Source organism: Diadema antillarum, unplaced genomic scaffold (assembly GCF_040938485.1).
Source record: "Diadema antillarum isolate AM-2024a unplaced genomic scaffold, OU_Dant_1.0 seq00000678_RagTag, whole genome shotgun sequence".
NCBI classification, from domain to species: Eukaryota; Metazoa; Echinodermata; class Echinoidea; order Diadematoida; family Diadematidae; genus Diadema; species Diadema antillarum.
In genome coordinates, this window is record NW_027271583.1 from 588,530 (window position 1) to 612,854 (window position 24,325).

Here is a 24,325-nt window from a genome sequence, read left to right on the forward strand (position 1 = left end):
TCACATGTGACGTAACGTATAGGGCCTATAACACATACACAAGCGAGTTGGTACCAACAAAGCATGATGCGAACACGGTCGCTGTGTGTACACACGTATTTTATACACATGTGTGCGATGAACCGATTGAAAAGCGCGGGGAGAAATTCTAGACGTCCGATACTTGTTTACCACGAATTTCGCTACCCGGTATGTTTCTACTGAGAATCGTCCTTCGCGTCACCACGCATCGACCACCTCAATAGATGGACGACGGAGCACCTCGCATCAGCCGGCATCGGCCACTACCAGATCTGTTTCTACTGAGGAAAAATTCGAGGTGTCACCACGCATCGGCCGGTATCGGCCGGCATCGGCCGGTATCACCACACATCGGCTGGCATCACCTCGAATTTTCGTCGCTCAGTAGAAACACGCTCAAAGTTTCCAATTTCTGATTCACTGTGACACTGAAGCAGTCAGATGATGAAAGTAGCAATCCGGAGGTCTAGGGTCGGAATCCCGATGGAATCCCATTTTCTTTGCTATTTTTCCACTAATGAAATACAGAGGTGACGGCAGGACACTTTGTAGGTATCCAGAGGATTCCTGAAGAATTCTTTTATTTTCCTGCAACAAACACACCTTTGCAGCATGAGGTTATACTGCCACATGTTCGTGATAAGATACCAAGTGGAAGGCAATCCAGAAATAGAAGTGTGATAAATGTAAACACTTGATTCGTTTTGTCAGCAGTCATTCAAGGACATTGGCTATGACACATTAGTTACGTTCAGACGACAGGCCCTAACCTCGAGGTTAGGAAACCTCGAGGTTAAGCTCTTGCCCCCTAACTACGACGTGCGTCCACACGACGAATCTTAACCTCGAGGTTACGAAATCTCGAGGTTAAATTCCTGCCCCTTTGAGTGCGTTGATTTTTGAGTCCACACAGTGCTTAACTAAGAGTGGGGACCCCCCTGCTGCTCGTGGTTAGAGCGCTAACCATAAGATATCTCGTGGCTCTTAACATCGAGCTAACCTCGAGGTTTGCTAACTACGAGTGCGTCTTCACGGTCCCTAACTGCAAGCTCTAACCTCGAGGTTCAGGCTTGTGGTCTGAACGTAACTAGTACTTCTTCTTTAAATGTTGCCTCTTCATCCTTATATACTGTAAAAGTTGATATTTTCGCGCGACTAATTTTTCACACTTGGCTGGGCAAGAAGAGTTTCGCGTGTTTTTAATCCCGCGGAATCAAGATATCATCGACTGGAACATATGGCAAGCAAAAGTCTTTGTGTGCTTTTATTTTCGCGCTACTTTCTGGTTGCCCGAAATGCGCAAAAATTTCAACACCGCAAAAATTTCCACTTTAAAGGGACTGTACAGTACTGGTTGAGGTGGGGATTCATGTTTTGAACATTCTTAAGTGAGATAATGAGAAACCTCTTATGAAATATGAAAGAGCATGTAATTTTAAGAAGGATTCAACGTTTATTTGATGAAAATTGGTTTTCAAATGGCTGAGATATCCAAAAAAGTGATGATGATAAAAGGCGACATGCCACAACTTTATTAGGATCTCTTTGTTTCACATTGTTTTTGGATATCTCAGCCATTTCAAAACCGATTTTCATCGAATAAACTTTTGATACCCGTTAGAATTGCATGCTCTTTGGCATCTCATAGAGTGGTTTCTGAATATCTCACAAAACGTTAAAAGCTAAATCCTCACCTCGACCAGAACTGTACACACCCTTTAATAGTACATGTCATCTGAAGGGCTTTGGAATAAAGACCGCCAATCAAAGGAAATGAGAGCAATGTACAAATACACCCTGTATTTATAATACTGTAAAACATGATATATTCGCGGCATGAATTTTTCGCGAATTGGAGCCGACGACCTTTTTTGCGGCATGAAATTTTCCCGAACTGCCACTGGCATTCAATGCATATAGCGTAGACAAGAACTTTCACGTGCATTTTAATTTCGCGAACCTTGCCGCTCGCGAAATTCGCGAAATTAAATTGCACGCAAAATTTATCGTTTTACAGTATTCAGTCAAGCAACTATTTGTGAGGAAAGGATAGTGTGGTATACTAATAGGAGGAAAGAGGAAAGAAAGAGTTAGGGGCCATTTACTCTTACCGATACAAATGCTATAAAGAAATGAAATTTTTAAAAATGAAAAATTTGCAGTAGATTTTAGTGCCATTCTCATTGCAATAATTTCAAAATTTGGGTCACGATCCTGATCATAACCTGAAATAACAGGCTATTTTATATGCCATGAGAATGGTACTAAAACTAGCCAACTGTTCCCAAATTCTCAGGAAAGTACATCAGAAAAACTCCCTTGGGGTTAAATGGGAGTTTTCAGAAATTTGTTCTTGAACTCCAACAAAGAGTTTAAAAGCAAGTGTGCATTTTCACTGCAGAATTACGGTAAATTTTTGGTCTCGTGACTTTCGGCACTTCTTAATTTAACCCTAGTCTCCCCCACTAATTTTTTGTGACATGACAGACGATTGTTCCACCAGTGGTGCGAAGGTTACGAGCATGTGCATCAATTTTTGTGTCCCGCAAACTGCATTTTTGTTCTTCTTTTTTTTTTCAGGGTCATTAGCTGACTAAAAGTACACTGCTTGTTTACAAAATCTCTTACCTGCATCTGACACTTCTTGTGGAAGTCGGAACGTGGAGCACCCTTACTTCTTTTTTTTTTTTACTTGCTCCCCAATTTAGTGCCCTCAGGGAAATACAAAGTGGTCATAATTTGCATGTGCCACACTCCAAATTAGCAACACATTGTCTGGGAGACTCCGGGGGATGACTAGTTCTTCCTTAGTGAAAGTGCAGGGCAGAAAGTAGATGTTAGCGATTTATTTTATTTTTTTTCTCCTCAGTCTTTCGTAGTTCTCATTGCGCGCAGTATGATTCATACAGGGCATTTATACTTATATAGTACAGGAAACATGATCTCAGATTAACTCTTGGCTGTTTTTTGTTGTTAGTTTACGCAGGGATCTTCTCACGTTCTGCAGCTGAAAATACAAACAGATGTTGCTTGTACCATCTACGGTATGTGAGAGATACACTGTCCTGTGGGGTCTTTTCAACTAATCACAAAAAGTGTATGAAATGTGTCAAAACTTATCTGTTTGCCCTTTTTTTGACAGTAACCATTCATTTATTTCCGCATCAATCAGTAATAATGGACACTGGAGGACTATTGCTGCTGCAGTGATATCAGCCGCCCTTTTAAATTTCTGTACAATGTATCTGTGCATAACCATGAGATTGATGGAACATCAGTGTTACAAACCAGCAGTGTGTGATGTGTGTGTGTGTGCCATAAGAAGTGAGAGAATTCCCTACATTTCCTTGTATCATTTTTAGCTCACCTGAGCCGAAGGCTCAAGTGAGCTATTGCGATCGCTCTTTGTCCGTCGTCCGTCGTCCGTTGTGCGTAAACTTTTTACATTTTCATCTTCTTCTTGAGAACCCCATGACCGATTTTCACCAAACTTGGCAGGTAGCCTCCCTAGAGGAATATAATCTCAATTTCTTCAAATAGGCACCATGCCCCACTCTGGGAGCCCAACCCCCCCCCCCCCCCCCCCAGATTAAGGAATCTCAAAAAATCTTCTTCTCTAGAACCAGAAGTGATAGAGCTAAGTTAATACTCTGAGTTAGTATATACATTGATGACTGTAGTTTCAAGTCTGTTTATGGAGGGATCAGGGGTGCCCCCTTGGGACCCAGGGGAGGGGGTGGGGAGGGGTCCTTATGGGGCCCAAATTGTACATTTTCATCTTTTTCTTGAAAATGCCACAATGAATTTTCACCAAACTTGGCAGGTAGCATCCCTAGGGGGATTGAATCTCATTCTCATCAAGTGGGCCCACCTGGGGGCCCCAGGTGGCCTAAATTGGGGCCTAAATTATAAATATCCCTCTTTTTCTTAAAAACCCCATAATGAATTTTCACCAAACTTGGCAGGGGCAGGGGGCCCAACCTACCCCACCCCCAAGTAAGGAATCTTTCTCTAGAACCAGAAATGATTGAGCTAAGTTAATAAAATGAGTCAGTATATTGATGACTGTTGTTTCAAACCTCCTAAATTAAGGAATATTCAATAATATTCTTCTCTAGAATCAGAAGTGCAAACTGCATAGTCCAACATTCTATAAAGTACAGTGTACTTGGCAGGTATAAATGTGATGGAATATGCAAATGGACACCATTCCCTCAGCTCTCAAAGCTACCCCCACCACAAGTTTCCATGTTCTCAGGTATTAGAGTCTACAAGAATGCATGGAAGGTGAACTTGCGATACTCAGGTGAGCACGAGACCCCCCGGGTCTCTTGTCTTCTTCTTCTTCTTTTTTTTTTTTTGCAAAGGGCAAATGTATCTTTCAGTTGTTTTGGAGAAGGAGATTTCTATGAATCAGATGTTCAATATGATTGGACTGTGATATATTTTACTTGTGTGATTTTATAGCATAGATATGTCCATGTTTAGTATCAGATGTACATAGGCCTCCTGAACGATCTTCAGTTCATGATCAAGGTGATGTTTTGCAGATGAGGGGTCTACCATCCTTGGAGAAAGCCCTAGTCCTTGGAGAATACAAAGGCATTTTATTTAGAAACTCCCTCCCCCATCCCATGATTGATGTTTGAATTGTGACCAAAATTGCTCGAATTCTTACACGTTCATGTTTCACTCAATGAGGCGGGGCCTGTCAGTTAAGCCAAGTTTATTAGATTTTGGTGGCGGAAACCAGGTAACATCCTGCCCATGTCTCAATTACACCAATGCGATGTTAAAGATGAAAGAGGGGCATAGAGAGGGTTTCACACCTGCAGTAGAGCTCGTTTGCAATCGCATTGCTGAAATGTCGTTCGATCTAAACTTGTTTAGAGTGAGAGATGGTTCGGACGCTGACACGAGTCCTCCTCCACAGACTGCTAACTGCCAGTGACAGTCCATATAGCAGCTGCAACACGAACTCTATGACCGGTCAACCAAACGAGCAACTGTTAATATGCTTAAATATATGCAAGAGTATGCACCAAGTCAGAAGTAAACACACATGGTTGAACTATAAGGTCCATCCTGTATAATCAAGCAAATCTGGAATGGAAATTACCTCTTGATCACCGCTGAGTTAATGTAGAAAAGAAATATGTTTTGGGGGGAAAGTGTGATTCAATTATAGTTGCATTCAAACTTGCAAAATATCAGTCGATTGGTTAGAAAGATGTTTCCTGACACATTTACAATGAAGTTCCTTGTCGATGTGAAAGGGCTCAAAGAGAGACAGGGGAATCTGAGAGTCATGCAGAAAGAGAGGGGGGAGGGGGAGGGAGAGAGGAGGAAAGGGTAGGTTTAGGAGAAGGAGAAAAGGGGGCAAGACTTGAAGAATTAGATGTCTTTATTGACAGAGTGAGAAGAAGAAAAGCATCGCAAGTAAAAGAAGTAGAACTCCATAGTAACTGCCATAGCAACTGCCAAGAAGAGGAAGGAGGAGGAGGAGGAGGAGGAGAAAGATGAGGAAGTAGTAGTAGTAGCAGCAGCAGATGAGGAGCATAGCAGCATCAGTACTAATAGTACAATGGTAGTAGCAGCATTGCTGCAGTATTATATTACTTTTTCGACTACTGCTGCTGCTGCTACTGGGACTACTACTGATAATGCATACATTGTAAGTAATAGTTTGAGTGGCATTAAATGTGAATACAGTTCACCAGCATTTTGATTTGTTCTTCACATGACTTTTCACTCCATGTATATAAAGGATACATTTATTATGTGTTGTCTTGTTCATGTCTCGTTGATATCCAAAATTACAACCTGGGATTACACTGTACATGCTCATATAGGCTTACTTATCAGCCACACCTGCACCAACATTCATACAATTCATCTAAATCTATTTGAGTGTGTGTGAAGCTCCTGCCCCAATTTTGAGAGGAGTATTATCTTTAAAGAACAAACATTTAAAATCGTCTATTCCAACCCATTCTTTTGACCATTTAAATCAGACTGTGCCCAGATGTCTGCCTTTAATACCACTGGACTTGTACCAACCATCATAAATGCAGATTTCCACTTCTTTCACATTTTGTCATACACACATAAATGACAACTGATTGTACCTTTAACCAGGTATCAGCAGAAATGATTGAGGAGCTGGGATGAAGTACCAGCATCTTAGGGGTTGTCACCTTGGATAGATGGGTTTTGAGCTCCTAGATCCAGACATTGGTAGATGGATGCTGGACAGCTGGGCAGAAGGCAGAGGAATGATTACAAGCAAAGTGGTTTCCACTCAACTGCTCTCGAAACTCCATGGCGACAGTGGCACGCGTCCGCAAGCTGTGCTATTATAATCCCATCAAAGATGTAGAGTGCTTTACGGCACTGACCTCAACAAAAGTCCATCCCACTTGTTAGAGATGACATATGAGCATGGGCTTGATGGAGGTCTCAATGTCATTCAAAAGACATGTGTGTTGAACACAAAAACTTTTGTGGCCTCCAGGCTTGTTTAAAACACATAAAGAAGCCTAAAAAACATTCAGTGTTAATCCAATGTAACATTATACTTTCGAGATTGTTTACAACTATTCTTTTCCACCCTCGTGAAGTGTTTTTAGAAGGTAAAAGCCTTACAAAAAAGGACCGTCTACAGTTCAAGAGCTAGTGAACATTTTCTATGAGGGCAAGTACTTTTGATTTAATGTCTAATATTGTAGGCCAATAATGGGTTGGACGCTAAGTTTTTAAAATATCCTAGGGGGGAAAATGGCTTATGAAAGTGTGAAGAAAACAGAATCATGGATATAATTTCATAGCATTCAGACATCTTGTGACCTCCCAGTAGGTGGCATCTTTCAAAAATCTGAATTAACCCGTTGAGGATGGGTGATTTTGCTACAACATGCTTTTCCCATAGACCCTTGCCCGAGTATACTTGGGACGTGTCCTCAGTGGGTTAAAGTGTAAATCAACCTAACGTTGAGGTTGACTCTTGTGAGGAAAGTAAAGCCAGAAAGAACAAAAAAAAAAATCAGTGTTTCATCATATAGGCCTAGCACCTAGGAAATGAAATAAGAAAGTCATTGACTATCCTCACATTTTTCAAATGCAGCAACATTGCAATTTTAAGTCTCAGTATGATTAGAAGAAATGTAATGGTGCATATCATGATTATGGAATTTCCTAATAGAGAATGGCAGTGGGAATGGTCCATACGCTATTTAGAGAAGACAGGCTAATTATAATGACAATCTGTCATGTATTGGACACTTTTGATACCCGACCTTTAAAGATAATATAAAGTCTTGGTACCTCAAAAGTTTCCCTGAGTTTTCTTGTCTTAGTTTGTGTTTCAGGTTAAAGTACCTTTCATATAAGTAACACTGTGAGACTTACTCGCCCCAAAGTGCTCTCATGTCTTAGTAATCATGCAATAATGGTTTCGTACCAGAGCAGAGCGGGCTCTGAAAAATTCGAACGAGCCGTTAGTTTGACTCGACGCGGTACCGCGAGAATCAATATACACGTATTGTACGAAACCATTATTGCATGATTACTAAGACATGAGAGCACTGTGGGGCGAGTAAGTCTCACAGTGTTAGTTATATGAAAGGTACTTTAACCTGAAACACAAACTAAGACAAGGAAACTCAGGGAAACTTTTGAGGTACCAAAACTTTATATTATCTTAAAATTGAGCCAGCGGACAGTATTCACTTCAAGACATTCTTATGTGATAGACAAGGACTTTGAAAGCATTAAATGGAGCTCTAAAGATCATTGTGCTCTGTTTTATTTTGTGTTTTCTTTGTGTTTGTTTGTTTGTTTGTTTTTTTAGGCCGTGCTCAGCCTCTCTGTCAGTGAAATGAATCTTTATGTGTGGGCTGGTGTCAGAACATTATGATTTGATTTTTTTTTTTTTTTTAAAGCTGTGTGTGTGTTGTTTATTTCAAAGTAAATGGTGGCTTTTATTTACATAGTGCTCTTTTTATATATGACATGGACCATGAATTACTGTATACGCTATAATTTTCGCGTACATAAATTTTCGCGAATTGCCGCTGTTACACATTTTCGCGAGTGGTTAAATTCGCGATTGGGGGACCAGAGAAAATATGAAGTGGCAAAGAAAGTGTGAATTTTCAACTTACTAGCAAATAAGAATGACACTAGTTATACACTGCATGAAAAAAACTTACCAAACTCTGCGAACTAGTAAGTTAGAATTCAACATTTTTGAAGTGGTTAAGTCCATCGCGCTAGATTTCTGACGACTGGTCCCCTTGCGATAATGGATTTAGTATTCGTAAGTAGACGTGGACGTGCGTAAACAAGCTTAGCCAGTATGGTCTGTTCGGTAAGCTGTGACATGGTATACTAGTACTGAAATGTTCGTATCATCAAGGCAAGGGATTCATTTTGGAAGGTAATATTTTCGCGTGTTGTTGATTTCGCGAATAGCTCCCGACTCGCGAAATTCGCGAAAATAAAACCCCCGCGAAATATATAGCGTATACAGTAAACCCCACCACAACATAACATAACCACACAGAAAGAGGTCCTGGCATGTGGCTCACTGCCTGCGACTCGGTGGTTGTCAGTTATTCACACATGCTCAGAAGAGGGCAGCATTCATCCTATGGCTGTGATGCCCTGTGTCGACAGCAGTCTTTCAAAGCCCAAAAAGTCTTTCGTAGAAGTGGGGTTTTTCTTCTGTACACCATACTGCCTTGACTTTAATCCGTTGAGGACAAGTCCCGAGTATACTCAGGCAGGTGTCTATGGTAAATCCTGTTGTAGCAAAATCAGTCCGTCCTCAATGGGTTAAACATCATTGTATGGATGCAAGAACACTCACATGTTTGTTTGGGGGTTTTTTGTCACTGTCTTATATTAAAAAACAACAACAAAAAGTTGAGGTTTTTGTATATTTAGTGCCTTTGTTGGTTTCTTATACCATTTAATACACACACAAAAACAAAACCAACCACTTAAGTTGCATGTTCTGCCTTGCATTGATTAATTTACATATATACACTATAGGCTTATAAGGCAGTACTGTTTCAGTGTATAATAACCTTATTCACCCTTTTCCATGCAAGGGAATTTGAAAAGTGTGTATAAGGCTTTGGGATGTTCTGTGCCAATAGGCACCCAAATTACCTTAAGATATAAAGAAAGCATGCAAGTTCTCTATGGTTATCTCACAGTATTCAAACATCCAAGAGATGTTTCAAAGAGAATGTAGCCTATTTGAATGTACCATTCTTCTCTGGTGCGTGAGATGAGATGTTATAGCATTGCTAAGGATGTCATCTATGCAAATTCTCTTCCCTCATCACACAAACACAGGTCTTCCTGTTTGACAGCAGGGTCTCCAGGGAGAAGGTGCACTACCAGTACCTCGCTCCACTCTCCCACGGCTGGAAGACCAGAGGATGGAGCAGGTGTTCTGCTTCCTGTGGAGGAGGTAAGAATCACAGGGTTCATCTCATCACAGGCACAACTGTGCCAACTTTTGAAAAAGTACGGTCACCATGGCAACAACCAAACCCATATTCCAGCATCCAACCCTGTATGTGTGTGTGTGTGTGTGTGTGTGTGTGTGTGTGTGTGTGTGTGCCCGTGCAGGTGGCTACAGCTCGCTCTACATATGTCGACATCTGACTTATTACCCCTAAACTTGGCTATAATCTCAAGTCAGGCACGCTCACCAGGGAGCAGTGCAATGGAACAATCTCATACAAAGGCTATTGTGATGCAATAGTAATCATTGACAAGTGCCCCCTTTCATATCATTTAGCATTCAGTTGAACCATTTCTGTGCCAGGGACTTTGGACAGTGTGTACAATGCTATTGGATCTCCTGAACCCATCGGCACCCAGAACATACAAAAGGGTTAAGGGCATCTGTTCTGATTGATGAAGTAAGAATGCGTGTAGATGTGCCAAACAGTGAACAAACCACACAGTGAAAGCTGAGCATTTTATCATTTTACTTGCCTTTGTTTGGCACTAGTTGATGTTCAGAATATTTTAATGTTGTGGACCAAGTATGGTCATATCTTCAGAGCTGTGTGCAAGGTTGTTCTGTCAGTACTTTGTGAGACATTATATTTTGGGGTGACTGTTGAATGTGTTGATGGCATTGATGACATACGGCAAGGGATGTTCCAACATATCTATTCTCTTCATATTAATTCTATATTATGTGCTGTGTGGAATGATTGTAGGTATGATCCAGACATTATAGATATTGTATGTAACTGTGTAATCTGAAAAGAACCAAATTGTGCTGGTTTTTCTATCAGCAAGCTTAGTTTGCCTGATCTTTATATATCTGCTTTCATTCTTGACCTGTTGAGGATGAGTCCCAAGTATACTCGTGCAGGGGTCTGTGGGACATGCATGTTGTAGCAAAATCAGTCCGTCCTCAACGGGTGAACTAAACAATCATATCGTTAAAATATGAGGACCAAGCTTCTTTTCAGCAGCGGCAGCAGCAGCAGTGTTCACAAGTGCAAACAAGACAACTGTAGAAAATTTGAATACTGCCCTCTTGTGTTGTGGCTTGTCCGTCGTCTTCCCTGGGCTCCCTCTCAACTTGTTCAGTTTGCCTTAAGTGGAGTAAAAGTGTTAGGAAATGCCAGGTCCAGCAAATGAAGATTCAGCCTTCAGAGGACCTCTCTGGGGGTAAAGAGGGATGACTGCAACTTTGGTTGATGATTTATTAAACCTCTGCTCTAGTTCCAGTGCTGATAGAGCCAAGTTTGTGCAGTTTTGTTGCAGTCATGCTGATTGAAAAAAAAAAAAACGAACAAACAGACAAAAACAAAGCCTTGTTCATGGATGATTCTAGATGGTCCTGCTCCATCTCTGCAAATGGTGCCAAAAGTAAGATTTTTTAAAAGTCAATTTTCCCACCTCCCCCCCCCCCCCCCCTTCATTTAAAAGGGGGAACTTTAAAAGGAAATTCTGGCAAACTATATAGAGTTAGAGGAAGTCAAAATGACTCAGATTTGAAAAGAAATTGAAATAGGAAGAAGAAAAAGCAAATAATGCAGATTTGAACCAAGTGTAACAAAATGTAAACCAGACCCATAAACTTATTCAAGACTCAATTGTGGCTAGGTGAGTTCGTTTGTTTGATATGATATCCTCAGTTACTGTTCGAAAACCATGTGACCGTTACATCGTTTTGCATTAAACTTCTCAGATTTTTTTTTTTTTTTTGCCTTTCTTGAGGTATCTCAAAGTTCTCTTCAGGATGTATGGTGTAAGTCATCTTTTGAGAAATTGATTGAATTAGATAAGAGACTCTTTCATGTGGAATTTGATGATTCAAACTCTTGGTTTTCCAGTATAGATAGTAGAAATAAGGAGTATCATTTCAAAGATATATGTGGACAAGCCACCAACTTGCCCATTTGCAGGTGCCTGTAGAATGTGATGTAAAATTGTTTACTCTTGTTCAGTCTTGAATCTTATTTCTTGCATCAAAGTTTTATCTTTCCAGACACTGCCATCAATCAAAGCATTCTAAATGTTGTAAATCATCCACTATGCAGCAACAGTGACAGTAGCATTGATCAATTCTGCTCTTCAGTTGTCACCTTTTCCAAGGTGATGTGATATCTTTAGGTGACATGGACGTCTATAGGCCATGGAGTAAGAGCCAAGACTGTCATTAACTGAATTTCTTTCTTTTTCTCTTTCTCTTTTTTTCTCTCAATATGATGCCAGAAACAGCTTGACAAATCAAATTTGAATCTTACGCAGGGGTCAGACCATGTCTTGAAAATTGATGTGATAAAGGAGCTGGCATTGGCTAGCTAATTCAATTTACATACTTTCATGCTCTATATAAAGTGAAAAATGTTGCATTGTCACAGTTTTTGGGCAGGAATCTAGGGCTCCAAACTTTTTTTTTTTCATTTTAACAGAATGCAAAGACAAAAAACAAAAACAAAACAACTTAATACTTTTGACATAAGAAGAGAGCAGAGATGCTTGAATATGGAAATGTAGAAGAAAGTTATGATATTGCTTTAATCGGCATTACAAGTTTTTACAGCATTAGAAAATTACTTTGGAAACACAGCTGGTACAAACAAATTGTGTGAGTATGCATATTGAGGCAAAATATCTGTTTTTCACAAAATTAAATTTAAAGTCACACTGTATGTTTTGACTTGCAATAGTTCTGTTGTGTAGTCTTCAGTATGCACTTTCCAACACAAGGGAGGCTGATCATGGCATTGATTTCTACAAATGGTTCAATCCTTGTGAAGCAGAATTTTTAGTGTGCAGAGTCTGCTAATGATGTACCTGTGATCCTGTAAGAAAGTCGTTCTGTCAACAAAGATACTGAATGTAGGACTGGGAAGCAGAATGGGAAGAAAATTAGCTTTAACCAATTTCACGTAGGCAGAAGAGAATACAGATTCCCTGTGAGAGTTCAAGTGAGTTCATGCATACCTCGTGGATTTTCCCATTGAGTTTGGAAAGTAATGCATTCCTAGGATATTCTGTGAAATGTGTGCAAAATCAACATAAGACATTCTGAGCCGATTTGACATTTCTAATACTTCGGCACAATGCATCTTTGTCCGCGCATGAGGGAGAGATGGTCCGAGTTCGTCTGACCGACTGCAGCAGGTATGGGTGTAGACAGCATGGGAGTTGGAGGAGACAGTGCCTAGACTGTTGGGGTAGATTTTTGATCCTCGCTCAAGTGGCGCCCCAGTTGCAGGTGCCCATCTTTCTTCATTAGAAGAGGTGTGGAATGATGAGGGGCTGAAAGATAGGGAGGGGGTGATGCTTAGGGGGGCAAGCAAGAGGGGGCGTGTGGAAGAGTAAAGTAGGGGGTGGCCCACAATGGCTTGCATGTCCGTGGTATCTCCTGCGAAGCTCATCGTGTAGGCCTCCTTTTTGGACCATTATGGTCATTAAGGGGAGTGGGGGTGTGTGGTGGTTGGGAGTGAAGGTTTCTTGTGAAAAAATTAGGTCAGGCCCCATTAAGGATTAAATGTAAGGGGCTCATCTACCTTGCTTTCTCAGGATTTAATCCTCTCTCAGGTGATGTTTTGAGGCTTTGAGTGAGTTGCAGAGGTGTATAATCAAGTTTAGAAGCCATGGGGCTGTCACTAAATGTATGTGAAAATCTCTCCTGAAGCCCGAGAAGATAAGTATTAGCCAGCCTTCTGTGGCAAATCTACTTTAATGTCCAGGAAAGGACAGTCTGTGTAAGTGAAATTTGGCAACATTGCCAAATGCATTTTAGACAGGGCCATGTATGTGTCAGCAGGTACGATCATTTCTTTCTTTCCTATAGTGTACGTACGTACTATCAAAATTTGGCAGCTTAAATCACAACCAAAATCAAGATATTAGCAGTTTTTCTGGACCTTGTTTGTTAGTTTGTTTTGTGGACAGGCACTGCTTTCACTGCAAAGTAGAACATGTTTTCATTGATACTTCAGTACAGCATGCCTGAGTGACCCTAATCTTTGAATCCTCCTTTCTCTCCTTTCTATGAAACTGCACCTCCTAATTCTCTCTTAGTGTATACGCCAAAGATTTCGGTAGGTTTTTATTTTCACAAATTTCATGAGTCAGGTGCTATTCGCGAATTTAAAGACACATGAAAATGTGGACTCTGATCCCACCCAATATGAATATGACGTGCACATGACATTTCTCTGTTCAGTACTGTACTCCATGATCGCGAATTTAACCACTTGGGAAATCGTCGATTCATGAAAATGTAGATTCGCTAGATATATGGCATGTATGATATTTCAATCACTTTTTGAAAAGGTTAGGATGGTCAAGTTTTAACGAGTTATACTGTGTGTATATAATCTTAAGGCTTAAACCTTACTCTTTTAAAACATGTACAAAAGTGGAAATTCATTATTGCCTACTTTTTGTGGGTTTTGAGCTGAATGGTCACATACGGAGTTTTTTGTTTGTTTGTTTGTTTGTTTTTTGGTTTATGTGTGTGTATGTGTGTGTGTGTGTGTGTGTGTGTGTGTGTGTGTGTGTGCGACACAATATTCTGTCTGTTTCTGTCTGTCTACAATTACCCATGACTGAATGAGTAGACTTCTCCAGCAGTGTTGGGGTGTAACCTCTTCTATGGACCTGCTGGTTCTACTTCCTTTAGATATTTTCTACTCTCCAGGATTAGAAATTGAAAAAAGAAGAAGTGAGTAATGAGTCACCTATTAAGGGAATATATGTTTGGCTTGTGATAGATGAATAGTCCAGGAGCTTCACTGATATCCCATCATGCTTTGCACATTGCCAAAACTCCATCCCCATCTTTGTTTTTCTTCCTCGCTTGTAAATATCGCGATTCCTGACGTTAATTGCTTCAGCTAGCTCGGGCACGGAGAGGTTGAGCTGATAAAGGTACCCAGCCGAGAACCTGCCAGCACCCCCAAAAAGTAATTAGAAAGCGAGAGTTTGTGCAGCTAACATGCTGGAATATTTGGGGATTTTGTTGCTTGTAGTTCAACTTCCAGGTACAAACCTGAATTCTCTATAAAACGAGAATGGAAAAAAAAAAAGGAATGAGAGAAAGAGAAGGAGAAGGAGAGAAAAAGGGAGGAGTAAGAGATGGAAAGGTAGGGAGGGACGGGAGAGAATTCTGCCTCATTAGCAAGCTGTCACCATCAACCAGTATCACAGGAACATTTGGTTTGTATTTTCCTGGAAATATGAAAAGGTCAGTTGCACTGTACTTTCACTTCACAGCTGACCTGATGAATCCTCACAGCACCAAATTTTGAACTTTAACCACCAGATTTTTTACTAGAGTACTGAAACAAGCAGGATTATATTGACATCCATTGAGAAAAAAAAAGTATATGATCATAAATGAGTTAAGTACACTCATATGAAGATGTTAAACTACTGAAAAGTCATTCCTACAAATACAAACACACATACAAAGGAATATTCTATGCTAGGTTCACTGAAGACTAGGGTTATGTTTCAAGAGGCCTGACCTAAGGTTTGTCATTTAAAGCAACAACCAATGCATATGGACTGGAGTCCAGATATTGAATAAATAGCTTGTTACTTGGTCCTCTCAGTAGGAAGGACAAAAATCCTATAGAGTTAGGTATATACCAGTAAACCAGGCTTTACTATGACTGTACTTGTCTTCTGTATCATGAGGATGTGTATGAGCATTTCGTGAAGCCCATTCTGTGCCAGGGAATTAGGACAGTGTGTGCAACATTATGGGGTTTTAAGTGCCAATCAGCACTTAAAGCACACAAAGAGTTAAAATGGCGACAACAAAGGCAAGGATAAGCCCTGCCCTTGATCAAGAGCTAGATGTTTTCATTTTATGTATGAAAGCTGATGGCTGAGGTAATTCAGACATACTTGTGTCATTCAAGAAAACAAAGATTCAATATATAATGTGCTTTTATGATACACGTGTATATCTGATGACTTGAATTGTCTTTTCTCCTTTGAATTCAACTTATCATACCATTAAGTAACTCCCTAAGGTGTTTGTATTAATTTTCTTGCCACATCATGACCGATGACGAATTATTGTCATTTAATAACAGCAAGTTGTAATGTATGATAATCATGTATGTTTTGTCACAATGTTTTTCTTCACTGTATGTTTATAAATGTGATTATGTCACTCTCATTCAGTTGTTTGTGTGAAATTAGAACTTGTTTGCTAAATATTATGATTTACAACATTGAAATGGTCATCAGGCTTTACACACAAGATTCCATGTGTTCAGACTTTCAATTACTGTATACGCTATATATTTTGCGGGGGTTTTATTTTCGCGAATTTCGCGAGTCGGGAGCTATTCGCGAAATTAACAACACGCGAAAATATTACCTTCCAAAATGAATCCCTTGCCTTGATGATACGAACATTTCAGTACTAGCCATGTTACGGCTTACCGAACAGACCGTACTGGCTAAGCTTGTTTACGCACGTCCACGTCTACTTACAAATACTGTAGAGAGCCAATCCATTATCGCAAGGGGACCACTCATCAGAAATCTAGCGCGATGGACTTAACCACTTCAAAAATGTTGAATTCTAACTTACTAGTTCGCAGAGTTTGGCAAGTCTTTTTCATGCGGTGTATAACTAGTATCATTCTTATTTGCTAGTAAGTTGAAAATTCACACTTTCTTTGCCACTTCATATTTTCTCTGGTCCCCCAATCGCGAATTTAACCACTTGCGAAAATGTGTGACAGCGACAATTCGCGAAAATTTATGTACGCGAAAATTATAACGTATACAGTACTGTAAAACATGATATATTCGCGGCATGAAATTTTCGCACATTGGAGCTGACGGCCTTTTTCGCGGCATGAAATTTTCGCGAATTGCCACTGGTATTCAATGCATATAGTGTAGACAAGAACTTTTGTATGCATTTTAATGTCATGAATCTTGGCGCTCGCAAAATTTGCGAAATTAAAATGCATGCGAACATTCCTCGTTTTACATTAACTGCCTTATACTGTTCCAAATACAATGTGACTTATTGTGGATGTGGGAAGAATCAAGAGGGACCCCTGCCATTACTCTGAACTCAACAGCAGTGTCGAGGAGAAGGTGTTTTGTGTTACATCCTCTCCTCCAAGTATAATGGGAGGGGGTTCAGCATGGTGGGATTAGGTGAGGACAGAGAAGCCCATACAAGGCAGTGACCCTGGATGGAAGAAGAGACGGGTCGCTCCCAATCAGGGCAGCTGTACATTTCAGTTCCGCGGCAACGAAGATGCAACCATGTGATGGAAACTAGTCTCTACATCAGGGAAAATGCTTGACTACCTTTCGTGCAAGAGTTGTGCTTTGTTTTGGCCCATTCTCTTTGTATGCATGCATGTATACACAGTTTTTGCCAGTCTAGGTATCCACACATTTATGCTGAAACTGTGAATTAATTTATCTATCTATTCCCTTATCTATCCATCTACATATTCGTATATCTATCTTTCTATCTATCTACTTATCTACCTATCTATTTGTTTATTGCTGTTCCTGTCAATCTTTTACTTGTTTGTATATAGTTGTAGTATCATTATTAATGTTATTATTAGAATGATTTATTTGGTAAAAACTTGCAAAACTGTAGCCCGAAGGCTGAAATACCGCATAAGTGAGTGAAATACATAAATAAAATACATACAAATAAAAAAATCTCCCTACCTACCTACCTACCTACCTACCTACCTACCCAGTGGTAGTCTATCTGTATTCCCACTTTTTGTGTTTTTCTAACCATATCATTACTAAATACTATCTCTTTGCAATATATATTCAGGAGAAGATTATTTGTATCTATGTAACTCTCCATCTCTGTTTGATATAGAATATGACCAAATCATTTTCGTCTTTTCTGCTGTCTGTCTCAGACCAAAGATTATCAAATACTTTTATTTTTTCCCATTGTTCTGTTTTTCTACTTAAGTCAAAGTTAGCAGTCCTGAGTTGTCAATAAGATGCTTTTTTTTCCACTTTCCCATGTGAATGAGTAGCTTCTTTGGAAGAAAATCATTAAGCCTGAGTATAGACTAGCCGTTCCTGACAGATCACTTATTCCAAGAAGGTCTAATAATTGATATCTCCCCTGAGGTAGGACCCTGAATGCAAGCAATGATTATGTTACTGTAGCTCAACAAGATGATTTCACACTCATCCATCAATCAGAGTTTTCACTGTTTATTTGGAAGTAGTGAGGCCTGGTGTGATATCCTTTAATCTCAATATACATTGTGCCATTTGTATTTATTTCCATGAAGGATCTACCTCCCCCTCCCTCTCTTTCTCTCTCTCTCTCTATTACCCCAACTCTTTTTTTCTCTCGCTATTTCTCTCTCTCTCTCTCTCTCTCTCTCTCTCTCTGTTTATATATCTATCTCTCTTTTCATTTGTCTATTCATTTATCTGGCACTCAGTTAAATTGATATGCAGAAATGTTTTTACTTTATTTCTTTATCCTATTTAGTTATTACTATTTCAGTATGTTTTTGCAGTGCCCATTGAGGTCTGTAGGAACATGTATTAGAAAGTATATTAAAGTACTGTAAAACGAGGAATTTTCGCGTGCACTTTAATTTCACGAATTTCTTGAGCGCCAAGATTCGCGAAATTAAAATGCACCCGAAAGTCCTTGTTTACACTATTTGCATTGAACGCCAGTGGCACTTCGCGAAAATTTCGTGCCACAAAAAAGGCTATCGGTTCCAATTCGCGAAAAATTCATGCCGCGAATATATCATGCTTTACAGTATGGTGCATGGAATAAGCGGGAAAAAAATGAATATGCTTATTCAAACACTTCTTCATTGGCAATTATCAACCCCCGAGCAGTGACGGCAAATGCTGTTCTGAGAGTGGTCACTTTTTAGTCAGGGAACTTACTCTTTGTTTGGTCAGATTATCATTTGTTTTAGTCTACAAATATTTTGGCATGATGAACTTCATTCTATGGTGGTCAGCTGTTTCTGTGTTGATCCCGCCTGTCGTAAAAGCTTAGAGCTTTGATTGATATGAAAATGTTTTGTTTACATCTCTTTATTGCTCACATAACAAGATTCTGTCCATCCTCTTTCTTTCTCTCTGTAGTATTTTTAGGGGGATGACAACGGGCATCATGTCATATTCATAAATGACTTGTGATGTCAGCTGCTAAATATCTCTAAGCCTTTGTTTATCCAATGAGTGAAATGTTTCCAATGCCAAATATTCTTATTCCCCAAAGCCACTGTTTTCTGAAGTTGCAGCAAGTGATAAAGAGATTATTTCCCACTCACCGACATTTCTGTCCCTTCCATTATCATTGGCCAAATGAGAAAAAAAAAAACCAGTACTCAGCCATGGGCTGATTTGTTCATACAATGTAATCAATTATGAACAGAGAGAGTAAATGTGAGTAATCACAAACATTGTATCTAAAGTTTTCAATTGTGATTGTAGCATGTTAAAGACTAGAAGACTTCAGGGTTTTTTCAGTATTTAAAACATACTTCTGCATAGACTTTCTGCTAAAAAGGTCACTTCTAGTTCCATCCAATGTTACTTCAGTTTTAGTGAATGGAGTCGATTAATGTCTGACAGGCATAGCAGAGATGAGATAAAAGATGATATAGTACAGGAGAATGATAGTGAAATCAGTTAGACATGTCCTGCAAGAAAGATACTGTGTTGGAGTCCTAAGGGAGAAGTGATCACTTTTCCATTAGAACAGAATGCTTGATTTGAGGAATATTATGAGCCAATGATGAGGGGGTAATTGAACAAAAACAAACAAACAGACAATACTTACTTGAAAGAACAGAAATGACACTCATACTGTTCTAGGTAAAAGTCTTCAGGCCAATTTCATAAATAAGAAGATACTAGTTGACTGTTGATAGTATTTCTTACTCTAAATGTGCACAGAGCAGATCACCCCCGTTTTGAAATGTTAGCAGCCCAAATAGGCAAGCGAGATGATTGGATGGAGCTTTTCTTGTTTATGAATAGTCATGAGGAGGCTCCCTTTCATGCTTGTTTTCAGAATGTGGTCGGTGGAATGACTCATGAATAATTCATGACAAAGTGGTGCCAAGTTGTTGTCCTGTGACTGCTTCTCATTGCTCTGTGACTGAACTTTGTACTGTGGTGCATGTTCTTGTTACTGGTCACGTTGTTTGAAATGCTTCTTGAGCACACATCAAACTTGGAATAGTTCCATTATGGGCTGTGGGGGTACTCACAATTATGAAATATACAATGACCAAGTTACCTTCTGTTTCTTTTCTTTCCTTGTGGAGTTTCAGAGGGGAAAATCATTTGTATCTGCCAAGTACTTTCTTGGCACCACCCCAAGAAAATTGAGCAAATATGCCAATAACACTAGCTGAGAGCAAAGTGTATTTGCAGCTCAAGATTTCTTTGTGTTCTTGTGAGGTTGTATAAATTGGGTCTTTGAGCACATGTGAATCTTGTTTAAATGTAGGCTCCTTCTTCTTATCATCATCAAATTTCTTCAGCTGTCCGGCCAGGGAAGCATTATCTTTAATTCAGTGACTTCTCTTGCCCTTTTTTTTTTTAAATTCTTCTTCTTCATCTCCTGCTTACTGGCAGTGACACTGGTATTGTGTGAAGATGAAAACTTTTTCATTTACCGTTGTAGTATCACCCAGAGCATATATTTGCTTTCTCATGGGACGGGCTCTGCCAGTGTGAAGTTGCGCTTGTTTGCTTGCAGGCAAGTCACGGAGTCCTTGAGCTAGGTAGCATGCTAGCACTAGCACTGGCTGTTTAGCATCTCAGTAGCGACTTGGTGGTGATGTTTGCTGACTGGTGGTAGATGCTCCGGACACCTCACAGGGCAGGCAGTAAGAGGACACAGATGTGGGCAGGATCTCTGTTGTTCATCTCAGTAAAGCATCTATAGGTTCCTGCTGTGACTCCAGAGCCTGTATTCTCGTGGCTAGCAGAGAGCTTGGCTCCACTAGGAGCGGTGGCAGCATCCGAGGGTTGACTCGTGAGCAACTGGTCCCTCATCTCCATCTCCCCTCTCTCACTTTACTCTAACCCTGTCTCTCTCATTTTCTCTTCTTCCTCTCACCCCTACCTTCCTTCTTTGCCCTCTCATCCTCCATCTCGTCACTCGACCCCATCACATCTGCCGGACCGTGTTCTCTTCGAGTTTTGCTCCTCCCACTCGGGAGTGGATGTTGAAGTGAGGACAGAGAGGTTATGTTGGATGTTGTTCATTTAAGAGGAAATTGAAATCCGCCCTACTCACCATTTCCTCTGCAGTGGCAAGAGTATATTAGGCATTGAAGACGCAATGAGTATGGCTCTTGGGTCCTGCCAAGACCCCTGATTAAACGCTCCTAAGCAAAAAAATTTTGGTCTTGCTAATCAGGAGGTCTCGTGTGTACTCGGAACAGCCACGAGGAATGTCGGTGGAATTAGTGGTTGAAGATTCCATGGAAGAAACCTCTTATGAACTTTTCAAGACTTTCAGTGTGGCATCAACATTAATCCTCCTCAAGTCAAGCCTTGAATTACTGAAGACACCAAGGGTGATACCTACACTTTGGAGCAATAAGTGTGAGGTGGAAATCAGGTGGCATTGCCAGTTACAACGTGCTAGAGCCTCACATCTTTCTTTCTGCCACAAAAAAACAACAACAACAATTTGAGTTACCATGGCAACTGTGATGAGTAGGAGGAGAGTGATTTTGCTAGCCTGTATCTACCTCTTGTTGGACTTCTCCCCGGCAGAAGGTAGTGGGAATAGAATGACCCTTCCAAGGTGGATGAGGAACATGATTCCTCAGTACAGATCTCCAAAAGCAGACAGACGTAAGTTGGATTTTGCTTTGCTTTTATTTTCATAAATAATCTTTGTGTGGTAAGTGTGATAATAGTATTAAGCTTTCCCCTGTGTTTGGTGGTGCTATTTGGCATCTGCGATTCAGTACTGGGTATTTTGAGTAAGAATGGGTACTCTGTATCGTAAGGGCTTATTTTTATTATTCCTGAACTCAGTATCTAACATGTTGTAAAATGTGATTGCATGTATAACTTTATGCTCTCTTTTATCCGTTGGACTTTTAGAGGCTGCCTTAACAACACGTAGAACTCAAAGAAAATGCAAGGTAGTTGTACGACCAATGCCACTTACACTTCATCTCTTCTTTTACATATTTTTTTGAAGATGAAGTTGCACAAACATTGGATGGGCGAGCAAAGTTCAAGGACCAGCAACTTCCGTATCACAACTCCATGAATCAATGAGAGGTTTATCAGAAAGCATCTCAACAAGTTTGCTCGCTAGCCACCCACAAGGTGCTACTATACAAAGCACTGCGTACTACCACTACCAGGTGCCAAGTTGTGTTTTGCCCTATTTATTCACTTACAGTGAAAGAGCAGACGCGTTAATATGAAATCACCTGCAATGTTGCAGAATGTTATCATGATTATCGCTGCGTCAATGGACTTTGAATGTCATTCATGGAAGCTGTAAACATGCTTGAAGACCAATTATCTTCTATGTTTGCCAATGATCACAGATATACTAAGTATTGTATGCTACTAGTCGCGGAGTTCGGATGGTGTTTGACATGAGTGTGTACAAAATACATTCTTGTATTTACTTGTGATCTTGGGAGTGCTTTTCAAGAGGTGCTTATAACTCTTCTACTCTGTCCGTATTGTCAATTCCTATTCATTCAAGTTGCAAAATAGTGAGAATTCATGATGCCCATAGTTGCACACACATGCTCGCATATACACGAATACACACACATGCATGCAAATAACATCAATTAAACAAATTGTGCTGTTTATGTGCTATGTCAATTCAAGACAATTCCACTCTGCAAAAGAAGGAACAGTTCAGAAAATGTTTTAGAGATTTTAGTGTGATTCCTTTTCTGGTGATTTCTAAAGGTTTTCTATGGCTTATCTTTCATAGCTTTGAAATCTGGGACAGAGATGTAAGTCGTTTGGGAAGATGAAGCATCACTAATGACCGTAGACATCGTCATTCAATTGGTATTGCTTCACATCGGTTTGGGAGACTCAGCTTCATTTGATGAAGTAGAGTTTGTATTTTGGTTGCCCTGAAGTATTACCCCCAAGTTCAAATGGAGGGCCATTTACACTGCTGTTTTCAATATTGCGACAGTGTGGTGAAAGTTGCCAGTGTAACCAAGCCTGGAAACCACTCAGAACAGCACCATATAAATCTTTTGCTGGAGGGCAATTTATCATACTTGACATCAAGTTTGCTGTCACAATTTGCAACATGAACCCTAACCACTGAACACTCATGATTTTTTTTTCATGTTAATGTTTAGACCGCTCCCGTGGCCACATTCTAAATATAGCTTGAACCGACCATGCTATTGTTGGATCAGTTGCATGCTGCAGACTACGAAACCAAATGTGAATGCACTATGTTAAGATTCGTGATATTTCTTCGGTGACTTGATGCTGCAATTGTTTGTTGAGGTGTAAATGATTTTTTTCTTTTAATGTCATGATCTTACACAATGGATTTACCCGAGACCTGCTGTAGCAGCAGTAGCAGGAACCAACAAGTTTGGAAAGAGTTCAGCGGATAAGGCCTGCAAAACAGCACTAACAACATTCATCTGGCAAGAAGAGAAATTGTATTCTTCTTCTCTTTGATGTGAAATTCTCTGTATGCACAGTATAAACAGAGAAGAGATGACAGTAAGAACAAGGAATAAAACAAGGGACTCTTTTAGAGATATGTTTTTTTGAAGTACAGTTGTAGTGGCAGTCACACACCCACCACTGACATACTGTCCAAATATGCTCTCAAGCATAGAACGATTGCATTGTTCAACTCACGAATGTCCTTCTGCTGCTTGCAATAACAGAAACTAGCAGGGGAAGAAGAAAAGAAGAGATAATATTTAAGAATTTGCTAAGCGAGCTCCTATTGAGGTAAAAGTATCATCAAAGCTCTACCAAAGACATGCAAGTGCAGACATCCAGGTTTGACTTTTCATTTAAAGGGGCTACTTACTAATGGGAGAATTTGTTTATGCTTAGGTTTCTGCAACATATTTTTTAAGTGAGCGTTCTCTATCAACTGGAAACTGAAATTGACATCCATACACTGGCCACAGTCTATATCACTCAAGTATGCAGTTCCTGATATTGACCTGATTTAAGGTCAAGCTATAATACAAAGTGAGCTCTATGCCTCTATGATTGTGCAAAACTAGACTGCAAAGCGCCCCTGGACCATAGTGGCCAAACACTGCAATTTGGAGCAACTTGAAGCGACATGCATCACGAAGACATTTCTCAATTATGAGAAGCATTTCTTAATCTCTTTGCAAATGCATTATTTGCATTTTCAAATGACCCTTTGGCAAGGCAAGGAAAAGTCAACGAGTGTGTAATGAACAGGTGATTTTTTACCCAAACACCAATTGAGTCGGCAATTCAAGGGACAATAATGCCATTGCCGAGTTCACACAGGGCTGCCTTTCACAGAAATAGATAAGTCTGGTATTCAAATATTTGTTTTCTAAAAGTCATAATTTCCTGTAATAAGAGTCGATGCTGTTCTTGTAGTTGTTTATGACATTGAAATGCACACTTAATCATTACCAAGAATCAGGACCTGTGTTGACAAATACATGTCTCATTGTGTAGCAAATCAGTTATTCAGTCTGGCTTTGATTACCTCAATACAGTTTTAATATTAGGCCTATGCTTGTAGATTGATATAGATCCTAGTCAG

The 24,325-nt window shown here is 40.0% G+C and overlaps 1 protein-coding gene across 1 annotated transcript in view; it reads left to right on the plus strand.

The window, feature by feature from the left end:
• The window catches only part of LOC139737049 (ADAMTS-like protein 3), a 123,857-nt gene that overhangs the window by 49,923 nt on the left and 49,609 nt on the right, over positions 1-24,325 (plus strand). Inside the window, exon 4 of the mRNA XM_071647727.1 lies at positions 9,385-9,502. Coding sequence (XP_071503828.1) covers positions 9,385-9,502 — 118 coding nt within the window. The remainder of the gene's footprint in view (positions 1-9,384; positions 9,503-24,325) is intronic.